General features: G+C 30.6%; 1 protein-coding gene across 1 annotated transcript in view; it reads right to left on the bottom strand.

Annotated features, from left to right (window-relative positions):
- LOC137621732 (probable glutamate receptor) overlaps nt 1-2,722 on the bottom strand; it is an 11,324-nt gene extending 8,602 nt beyond the window's left edge. Inside the window, exons 1-3 of the mRNA XM_068352250.1 lie at nt 2,600-2,722; nt 572-672; nt 1-59 (exon numbers count right to left, since the gene is read on the bottom strand). The exon at nt 1-59 is cut by the window's left edge and continues 32 nt beyond it. Of these exons, the coding sequence (XP_068208351.1) occupies nt 1-59; nt 572-672; nt 2,600-2,722 (283 nt within the window). The remainder of the gene's footprint in view (nt 60-571; nt 673-2,599) is intronic.
- Between the last annotated feature and the right edge of the window lie 9,778 nt (nt 2,723-12,500).

Below are 12,500 nucleotides of genomic sequence, written 5' to 3'. Positions count from 1 at the left end.
AGGTCCCGTTTGGTAGTTGAAATCCCAAGCCTCTTTCTTTAGGCCTGCTGTACTCAATACTGACGATGGAGTGTAAAGAAATGAATTAGAGTGCCTTCCATGTGTACAGTCTCCATTTTATTAGGCACTTTATCAGTGTCTGATTAAAATATGTTTTTCAAAGGATGAAATCATTTAATAGATTCGAAGAAGGAACACATTATGCTTAGGCCTAGGCCAAGGACCTACTAAGTTCTTCCTAGGCCTATATTCTATAAATTGATTAAGAAAAATTGTCATTCCAAGGTACAACTGAATTAATGTGTACGTTCAAATTTCATTGATGAGTAATATATGAATAATTAGAATATTTCACTCATCGTTACCTTATATCTTGCCTGACCAACATATAAAATTCAGTTAGTCTATCTTCTGATCTTAGACTCAAATGACTAAACTAAAACCAACTACCTTATTATGTACTGAATTTTTCCCTGGGAAAAGTACTAACCCATTCTACACTTATTTTTGACAATGAGATGAGAATACGTATTTAAAAGAAATGGAATTAGTCTTAAAACTGAACTCTCACCATCTCTTCAACTTCATAGACACTATGTCTAAGACTTCCTGTATGATTCCTGTTCTCTGAAAGGGCGGGGTAGTTCCAATAACCTCCATGTACGGTGCCCACTGTAATGATCATAAGAAAAGGCTTTAATTACAGAAATGATTACGTGCAATGTTATACAAGTGTTTATGAATATTTCATGTACAAGTCATGCTTTGAAAACCACTCTGTTTCAATGATCTTCCCAATCGGGTAGTTGAATCAGTAGAACTTCAAATGTTCAAACTTGCAGCAAATGTTTTTATGTTGAAAAGGCTGACATAAGTCATTTTATAGTTTATATATGAAATATCTGTTTCAATGTTGTTAATGCTTTTGAAATATTTTATTTTAATTATTCATTACTTCTTATATCGTTTATTTATTTCCTTATTTCCTTTCCTTACTGGGCTATTTTTCCCCGTTGGAGCCCTTAGGCTTATAGTATCTTACTTTACCAACTAGGGTTGTAGCTTACCTAGTGATAGTAATAATAATCATTACCGTCGCCAAGGTTAGTTTAAGTTAGGATTTGATAGGCTTAAGTTTGTATGTCTGTCTATGGTTGTGATTCTTATAACTCAAAAACTATTTGACCGAATCTCTTTAGATTTGGTGGATTAATTGGCCATGATCCGAGGATAGTTTGATAAGACTTTGGTAGTGATTGGGTCAAAGGTCAAGGTTAAGGTCGCGGAAAGGTAAAAAAAAACGTCTTTTTGCCATATCGTGGCCAATTCTTATCTGATTTGCGTGAAACGAGTACAAAAATGTGCCTATTTCAACTGCCGATCTTGTGATATACCACATGATATAGGCGAAGGTATGCTCTCCACCGAGTGCCTTTTCTAATTAAGCTTTTTTTATTTAACTGTTTTAAGTTTTTTTTTATTCTTAACAGAGATATACAGCCTACACACATTCTATAGATCTATCTACACACACACTCACACACACACACACACACACACATATATATATATATATATATATATAAATATATATATATATATATATATATGTGTGTGTGTGTGTGTGTGTGTGTGTATGTGTATGTGAATATCTATCCCCAACACTCGAGATTTTAATCAATGTAAATATCAACCGCAATGAATATTGACTTGTACCTTTGGGAACGTATATCCACTGGAAATGATGAATGATTCTGGCTGGACAAGGATTCGAACCTATGCGTCTTTCGACTCAGAGTCATAGGTTCGAATCCATGCCCAACTGGAAGCATTTATCATAAATGAATTTCAAGTGGATATACATTCCCAAAGATAGAAGTCAATATTAAATGCATTGTGGTTGATATTTACATATGTATGTATGTATGTATGTATATAAAACTTTACATTGAAAATAGAAAATTATTATTCTTTTAATGTGCTTTTTCCCCACTTGTATGGGGTAAGCAGGGTTGCCTTCTTTTTGAAGGAGTTTGCTTTGGCTTTGGGGTAGCCCGTAGTTCCGATCGGCTGCCCTGCCTGACATCGCTTAGACCCCGGTAGTTTATGTTCATGTGTTGTACTTGACAGTGAGGCATTTGTTAACCGAATGCACTATATATAGTAGAGAGAGATATAGATACCTGTTTGAGGCTCGAGGTGAGGATGGCAGGATCATCCTTGCCAAGATTCTTGGACTTGATGTGTCCTACCATGCTAGTGGTATTTTTAGCTTAATTTCAGAAGCAGGTCTTCTGAAAGATATTTAACTTTTAAAATGACATCTTTGCTTTTATGGTTTTAATTGAATATTCTTTTGTTTTTTTGTATACAATAACCAATATCGGCGTCAATGACCTTAGATGTCAGGATGCCAGACAACCTAAAATTAATCAATCATGTTTTGTACCAGTCACCAGCGTCCTTCCTCTCAGCCAGCGAAGGAGTCTTTGTTCATCCCCTCTTTCAAAGTAAATTAAAGTAAATTACAATTGTATTCCTCACTGGGCTATTTTTTCCCGTGTCTTAGAAACGACAACTACAATTAGTGTCTACTCACTGTTTCCACCACGACCCTGAGGCAAGTTGAGTTCGTTCCTTCGTGAACTTCGTTAGCGAAAACCAGTCCGGCGATGAAACGACAGATGAACACGACTTTGGCTAGCGTCGCTGACCACCCCATTTCACTAGATATCAAGATTGGAATTTTTTACCGTAAATATTGAAGACTTTACTATTCTGTGGAGAGAAGAGGTTTGCCCTAATTCAGTGTTTGATGGGTAACATTATTATTATTATTATAATAATAATAATAGAAATTATAATAATAATAATAATAATAATAATAATAATAATAATAATAATTATTATTATTATTATTATTATTATTATTTTTATTATTATTATTATTATTACGAGCTAACCTATAGCCTTAGTTGCATATTAGAATCTTATAATAATAATAATAATAATAATAACAACAATTATTATTATTATCATCATCATTATTATTATTATAACAATAATAATAATGATAATTATTATTATCATTATTAGTATTATTATTGTTACTAGCTAACCTATAACCTTAGTTGCATATTAGACTTTTATTATTATTATTATTATTATTGTTATTATTATTATTAGCTAAGCTACAACCCTAGTTGGAAAAGCAGGATGATACAAGCCCAAGGGCCCCGCCAGGGGAAATAGCCCAGCGAGGAAAAGAAATAAGGAAGTAAATAAACTATAAATAAAAACTAATAAAAAGGAATATAAAATTTCTTAAAGACCAGTATTCCAAATATATCAAGACTCACCTACTTACGTAACTGAAATGCCTCGCCTGCTGTGTGGCAGTAGCAGAAGTGTAAATAAAAGCGGGTAGCAGTTGAAATGGCAGTAGGATTAGTAGTAATAAATGAAGAATGGTATTTTTTGAAGAAGGAGTTGTTTTTCAAGTTGGAATATTGTGCGTTGGGCTTTTAGACCTTTGCAAATTGCTGCTAAAGGTGAAATCATTACTCTGGTTTTTTTACAGGTATCATTTACACATTCACAGGTAGATTTACAGGTGATAAGTATTTTTTTTTTCATTTTCTCAGGCCTGGTCTAAAAAATATACGAAAAATAGGTTGAACAGAATTAATGCAGTAGAGAAAATATTCAAAATGTGATGAAAAATTTGTTTCCATTTTCTCAGGCCTGGTCTAAAAAATATACGAAAAAGAGACTAAACGGAATTGAAGCAGTAGAGAAAATAATCAAAATGTGATGAAAAAAAGTAATTCACTTTTGATATTGGCGAAAAATATTATCAAGAATAACACCTGGAAAACTATTAAAAAGGTAATTGAAGGAACGACATTGAATAAAATGTAAAAGAAGATGTCTTTAACTAGTTGGTAAAAGAAGTCACTAATTTACATCTCACATCATTGTCAGGTTTCTTATTTAAGGAAGAACGTGATGGTGAAGATGATTGGTTAATAAAAAAATCAATTGGATTTTCAGATGCTTCATTATCGCTCTCAGGATACAGAAGACCAACAATGCAGGACTTATTATTGAACTTAGTTTATTTAACTTAGATCATATCACCAGTGCCATATTATCCTTAAGGCTGACTAGATTTTACACACACACACACACATATATATATATATATATATATATATATATATATATATATACTGTATATATATATATATATATATATATATATATATATATATATATATATACTGTATATATATATATATATATATATATATATATATATATATATATATATATATATGTGTGTGTGTGTGTGTGTGTGTGTATGTTGATGTATACAGTAGGTATAGAATAAGTGAATTCTCAACAATATATATATATATATATATATATATATATATATATATATATATATATATATATACACACACATATATATATATATATACACACATATATATATATATACATATACAGTATATATATATATATATATATATATATATATATATATATATATATATATGTGTGTGTGTGTGTGTGTGTGTGTATGTATGTATGGATTGATGATATCTGCGTTTTCAAAATAACCTTAAAAATAATAGAAATGTTTCAGCAAGAGGTCTCATAAAAAGCTGGGACCTTTGCAACTTTTTCCCTGTTTTAGTTTTTAAATATTAGAAATACGGATTATTTACTAAATTTGAAATATTATTATGATAAATTATACGAAAGGAGAGCTTGAAATTAGCACGGGAGACCTGCGGGGAAGGTCCCCAAAGGAATCCTAGGGATCCTTAAGTAATGTTATAATTTTCTCGTTGCGAACAGTTTTGTGATTGAAGATTGTGATGCTTAAAAGCTAGACCTATTCTCTAATTGTCAGCTTAACTGACTTAGAATAATGTCTTTGATTGTTTATCAAGTGCCAAAATTCGTTGATCTACTAGTTATTATCATTATTATTACTTTCTAAGTTACAACCCTAGTAGGAAAAGCAAGACGCTATAAGCCCAGGGGCCCAACAAGAGGAAGAAAACAAGGAAAAATAAAATATTTTAAGAAAAGTAACGACATTGAAATGAATATTTCCTATAAACTATAAAAAAAAACTAACAAAACAAGAAGAGAAATTAGATAGAATAGTGAGCCCGAGTGTATATTTTGCCTATATAGCTAAGCGCTGGGGCCTTTAAAACCATTCAGTGCCAAAAGTCCATCTAGGCCTATCCTAGTTACACTGAACTAAAAATTAGAAGAGTTTGGATGTAAAGACATGAATATAGCACAAGTTATTCTATAGGCCGAAGGTAAGCTGTAAAGACTTTAAAGTATTGCCTGCAGTACACCGCAAGAGACGCACTGACTTCGCTACCTTTTACGGGTTTTAACAGCGACTAGTTTATTGTGATTTTATATGACCTCAATAAAATTTGCATCCTGTAATAATCTCCAAGTAGATCTAATCTTAAAACATCAAATAAGTATATCCTGTTAAAGATAAAAGATAAAAGTAAAAGCCTGAATAAACATATTACTGACGACCTAGTTTCTTCAATGAGATTAATCTACCCCTCTTTCCAATGACATCATTTAACCGCCTAGGTATTGACAGAATGAGATCCATGCAAAGAGACGGGTGACCCCGAAGTCTTTCCCAAGCACCTTGTGCACTATCCAGAAAGTTATCAATATCCTTATCTTCATCTTTGTTATAGCCCTGAAACATTATACTCCACAGAGTTTTCATGGGACTCAAATCATGTCCCTTTGTAGGCCAGGGAATAAGTTCAATTTCCGGATGCTCTTCCACCCATTGCTCCACATCTTTGCTCATGTGGATGGCGCTCTTGCTATGCACTATTCTGATAGTACTGGGTTCTGGGAGGGCCATGACTCTGACACTAGGTAAGAATACATCTTCAAGAATGCGTACATATTCTTTACTAGTCATCCGTCCCTTTGTACAGACGAGTTCTCCTAGACCGTGCGCCCACATCCAGCCCCAGATTGATGCACGTCTGCAGCCAGTTGGATTAGGTTTCAAACCATGGTGCGTCCAGTGCAGTTCTGAGTCATCTAACTCAGTCTTTTCTAATATAAAGGACTTTTCACCCAGAAATACGACGGTCTTCCAGAATTCTTCACTCATAGCAAAGTACTGGAGAGCAAAACCTAGCCGATCATCTTTGATGGCCTGTGAGAGCTTGTCCTTCTTAGCCCACCTGAATTGATTCAGATTATTCTCAAGCAGACGACGCCTGGTGGTCTCAGGATGACAATGTAGCTTGAGATTACGAGTGACTTCAACAACTGACAGAGTCGGGTGGTTTATTACAGACGCGAGGATAGCGGCGTCTTCCAGCTGTAAGGTACAGCGCGGCCGTCCACTGCGGGACCTTGTTTGTAAGGAGCGTTCTTTCTGCCAACGACAGATCCATTTCCAGACAGTTTTTCTGGATAATCCTATCTCACAGACAATCTCGGTCAGTGACTTTCCAGCCTCCCAGAGCGTGATTAACTTTTCCCTGCGAGAAGTGTTTTCGGATTCATTTCTCGCAGCCATCTCTGGAAAAGAGTTTAGTAATTCTTTTGTTGAGGTTTGTCTGCTAAGAACGCTCCGTTAGCTACTTAGCTTATAAATATGGTAATTTAAAAGGGACGAATATACTGTACTCCTCATGTTTTACCAATTCGATTATTATTATTATTATTATTATTATTATTATTATTATTATTATTACTAGTTAGGCTACAACCCTAGTTAGTAAAGCAGTATGCTATAACCCCAAAGGCTCCAACGGGAAATAAAATAACCCAGTTAGGAAAGGAAATAAGGAAATGAATAAACTACAAGAGAAGTAATAAACAATTAGAATAAAATATTTTAAAAACAGTAACAAGATTGCCATTTTGAAAACAAGGGATAAATTTAAATTACAGTCATATGTTTTTTTTTTTTTTACTAGGACAAAACTTAGTGTTAATCAGTTGTTAAGTTAGATAACTTATAAAGTTTGAGACCCAAAGAGGAAATTTTGCGATAACAACAACTGGTAATAGATCGTCCACAGGAGCGTTTAAAACCTCACCTATCCCAAGTCTCCTTATTGATGCTGGAGAGAAAATAGCCCAGTAAGAAAAGGAAATAAGAAAACAAATAGAATTGTGTGCACGAGTGTACCCTCAAGCGACAGAACTCTAACCCAAGACAGTGGAAGGCCATGGTACAGAGGCTATGGCACTACCCAAGACTAGAGAACATGGGTTTGCTTTTGTAGCGTCCTATTCTGTAGATGCTTTTTTAGTTACAAAATTTTTGGCTGTAGTTTTGACGATTTGTTCAATGTTTTTAGTTTGATTTATTCTTTGATTCAAGATTTAATATCCATTATTAGCTTATTATTTGAGTTTTTTTGGGGCATTGCTTATTTCAATGATGATAGTTCTCGTCATGGTATCATGTACACCATGCATTTTGATATTTATCTGGATAAATTTTCATATTTGTCTGGATAAAGTTTGATATTTATCTGGATACATTATATATTTTTATATTCAACTGGATAAATTCTTATATTTATCTGGATACATTTTGATAACTGGATAAATTTTGATATTTATCTGGATAAATTTTTATATTTATCTAGATAAATTTTTATATCTATCTGGATAAATTTTTATATCTATCTGGATGAATTTTTATATTTATCTAGATAAATTTTATACCCATCTGGATAAATTTTCATATTTATCTGGATAATTTTTTATATTTATATAGATAAATTTTTATATCTATCTGGATAAATTTTTATATTTATCTGGATAAATTTTTAGATTTATCTAGATAAATTTTATATCTATCTGGATAAATTTTTATATTTATCTAGATAAATTTTCATATCTATCTGAATATAATTAGATATATATATGGATATATTTTTATCTGGAGAAATTTTGAAATTTATCTGCATAAATTTTTATATTTATCTGGATAATTGTGTATATTTATTTGGATAAATCTTTATATTTATCTGGTTAAATTTTTATATTCATGTGGATAAATTTTTTCTATTTATCTGGATAAATTTTTATATTGATCTGGATAAACTTTGATATATAACTGGATAAAATTTGATATTTATCTGGATAAGTTTTTATCTGGAGAAATTTCTTTATATATGTGAACATTTGCTATTTATCTGGGTAACTTTTTATAGTTATCTAGATAAACTTTTATTTTGGACAAATTTTTCTATTTATTTGGATATATTTTCATCTTGATCTGGATTAATTTTTATATTTATCTGAATATATTTTGATATTCATCTGAATATATTTTAATATTTATCTGGATGAATATTAATATCTATTTGGATATTTTCTTCAATCAATTTAGGATATAAATGTGTAAGTTAAAATAGTGTGCAAATTACCTTCATGAGTACTTCGATATAATCATTATTCTGTGAAAGTTTTTTTCAGAGAACATTTTTTTATACTAATACCTATGCAAGAAATTGAGGTGGGAACCAATGCATTGAAATAAATAAAAATACTACACCCGATTAGAGTTAAATTAATAAAAATATCTTACTTTACTGATGCTTCCTTAGATTTTCAACCATGACTAGTAAGGACATACTACTACTACTACTACTACTATTATTATTATTATTATTATTATTATTATTATTTGGAAAAGCAGGAAGCTATAAGCCCAAGGGCTCCAGCAGGGAAAAAATGGCCCAGTGAGGAAAGGAAATAAGGAAATGACTGGACTATATGAGAAGTAATAAATAATTAATTAAAATATAATTTAAATATGTTAAGAACAGTAACAACATTATGAAAGATCTTTCATATGTAAACTATAAAAAGAAAAATTACAAATCTCAGACACTAGACCACTGCTCTCTTATTAACTTTCAAAATGTGTTTCGCCTATGAAAATAAACTATGTTAATGCAGTGAAAACTACTAACCTGCTTTCAATCATAAAAAGACATATTATCTCGTACATACACACACACCCACACACACACACACACACATATATATATATATATATATATATATATATATATATATACATATCATATATATATATATATATATATATATATATATATATATATATATATATATATATATGTATAAACAATCAATCACATATACATACATTTGGATATATTCTAAGGCATATCCAATACAATTATAAAACTATTTATCATCACCACGTAAGAAGGTAACAAATACTAGCCCCATATACATATACACACAGGCAAACACAATTCTAAAAGAGTACCTTAATCTATCAGAAATAAAAAAAAAAAAAAAGCTGTACAGTATAATGAATCCAACTCCTTAAAAATAACAAGAGAGCCAGCAGAAAACCTTTGAAATCTCACCAGAAAAAGAAGATGAGTATCTTCGCTATGGCCGTCCTCAAGCAACTGAGGTAAAACCCACTTGTGCTTTGATGGAAGTTGAGAACAACAGGGGCATACGCGCATGCGCGGAGACGCATGACCTTAAAATCATTTTTTTCTCTTTTTTTTTTTTGAAAGCTCATTTAGATTTTATAAGCAATGGGAAACTATCCGTGTTGCTCTGTTCTGTTCTGTTAAACGTCAAGGGAGTATAAGGCAGAAGGTGTCAAAATATATTGCCTTTTATTATTATTATTATTATCATTATTATTATTATTATTCTGTTTTATAATTATTATTATTATTATTATTATTATTATTATTCTTTTTTTATAATTATTATTCTTAATATTATTATTATTATTAATATTATTATTATTATTATTATTATTATTATTATTATTATCATTATTATTATTATTATTATTATTATTATTATCATCTAAGCTACAACCCTAGTTGGAAAAGCTTGATGCTATAAGCCCTGGGGCTCCAATAGGGAAAAATAGCCCAGTTAGGAAAGGAAATAAGGAAATAAATAAACGATATGAGAAAAAAATAACAATGAAATATTTTAAAAACTGTAACAACATCAAAACAAATATGTCATATGTTCAACATAAAAATATTTGCTGCACTTTGAACTTTTGAAGTTCTACCGATTCAACTACCCGATTAGGAAGATCATTCCACAACTTGGTCACAGCTGGAATAAAACTTCTAGAATACTGTGTAGTATTGAGCCTCATGATGGAGAAGGCCTGGCTATTAGACTTAACTGCATGCCTAGTATTACGAACAGGATGGAATTGTCCAGGGAGATCTGAATGTAAAGAATGGTCAGAATTATGAAAAATCTTATGTAACATGCATAGCGAACTGATTGAACGATGGTGCCAGAGATTAATATCTAGATAAAGAATAAGTAATTTAATGCAATGTAATGCCTTTGCAAAGATTGCTCGTTTGATATTAAAAAGATTACTACATAAGATAACACGGTAGTGATAATGTTCAGAATCCATTACTGGCGTGTAAACCCAATGGACGAGAACACTAATGTTTGATTTCAGTAAAGATTCAGTTAGTAAGCCTTTGAAGTACTGAGAATCAAGGATGCTAAGACACATGCACACACACACACATACACACACTGTAGAAACATAAGATAGTACCTTTTAATTTTAAATAAACTTGTAAAAACTTCTCTCATATTTCCAAACGGTCCCTAAGTTAAATTCTTTTTCATAATTTTGTTTAGTATTTAACAAACTTCAATTAAATATTGTTCCTTTTTTCATAACTTGTTTACTATTTTAACAAACATCAATTAGATTCTATTCCTTTTTTCGGTTTCATATTAAAAATTAGGTTCTGAATGTAATGATAAAATGAACTTGTATACAATTCCTTCCGGGTGGAAATTTTTAATCTGTGAAATCTTTTGATGTCGATGGCATAGTTTTGCTTTGCATTTTAATTATGAATGTTATGTGTGGCCCTTTCTACGACCTGGTATTAAACGATTTACTTTCCTATAACCGGATATATATATATATATATATATATATATATATATATATATACATACATATATATATATACATACATATATATATATATATATATATATATATATACATACATATATATATATATATATATATATATATATATGTATGTATGTATGTATATATATATATATGTATATATATACATATATATATATATATGTATATATATACATATATATATATACATATATATATATATATATATATATATATATATATATATATATATATATGTGTGTGTGTGTGTGTGTGTATGTAATTAGATTCCGCCAGTCGTTTCTATCTTGAGCTTTTAAATCAATGCTTCTCCATTCATCATCTCCTACTTCCCGCTTCTTAGTTCTCAGCCTTGTAGGTCTGGGTCTTCAAACTCTTCTAGTGCCTTGTGGAGCCCAGTTGAAAGTTTGTTGAACTAATCTCTCTTGGGGAGTGCGAAGAGCATGCCCAAACCATCTCCGTCTACCCCTCACCATGATCTCATCAAAATGTGGCACTTCAGTAATCTCTCTTATAGTTTCATTTCTAATCCTGTCCTGCCCTTTAACTCCCAATATCTTTCTGAGGGCTTCGTTCTCAAATCTACTAAATCTATTGGAGATTGTTTCAATGTTATACCATGACTCTTGTCCATAGAGTTCCACGGATCTCACTAAACTGATATATAGTCTGATTTTAAATGTAATTTCAGGCGATTTTATTTCCAAATTTTACTTAACTAGCCATAGTCTGATTTGCTTTTTTCAATCTTTTATTAAACTACATTTTGAAAGATCCTGTATTAGAGATAATAGTTCCTAAATATTTGAATGATATATATATATATATATATATATAAATATATATATATATATATATATATATATATATATATATATACATATATATATATATATATCATTCAAATATTTAGGAACTATTATCTCTAATACAGGATCTTTCAAACTGTAGTTTAATAAAAGATTGAAAAAAGCAAATCAGACTATGGCTAGTTAAGTAAAATTTGGAAATAAAATCGCCTGAAATTACACACACACACACACACACACACACACACACACACATATATATATATATATATATATATATATATATATATATATATGTGTGTGTGTGTGTGTGTATACGTGCATATGTGCCTCGTGTAGCCTATTGGCTTCAAGCCTATCGAAGCAAGATTCTTAATTCATGACTAATACAAAACATTATATATATATATATATATATATATATATATATATATATATATATATATATGTGTGTGTGTGTGTGTGTGTGTATGTGTGTGTATAAATATATACACACATATATTCAAAATCTTATACACGTACATATGAATAAAAACACTAAGTAACCCAGCACTCAAAAGTTCAAACTTGCAACCAATGTTTTGATGTTGATCAGGCTGACAGAAATCTTTTTATAGTTTATATATGAAAGATTTATTTTAATATTGTTA

The sequence above is a fragment of the Palaemon carinicauda genome, chromosome 2, assembly GCF_036898095.1.
Source record: "Palaemon carinicauda isolate YSFRI2023 chromosome 2, ASM3689809v2, whole genome shotgun sequence".
In the NCBI taxonomy this organism is placed as follows: Eukaryota; Metazoa; Arthropoda; class Malacostraca; order Decapoda; family Palaemonidae; genus Palaemon; species Palaemon carinicauda.
This window is presented reverse-complemented; position numbering and strand designations above follow the sequence as displayed.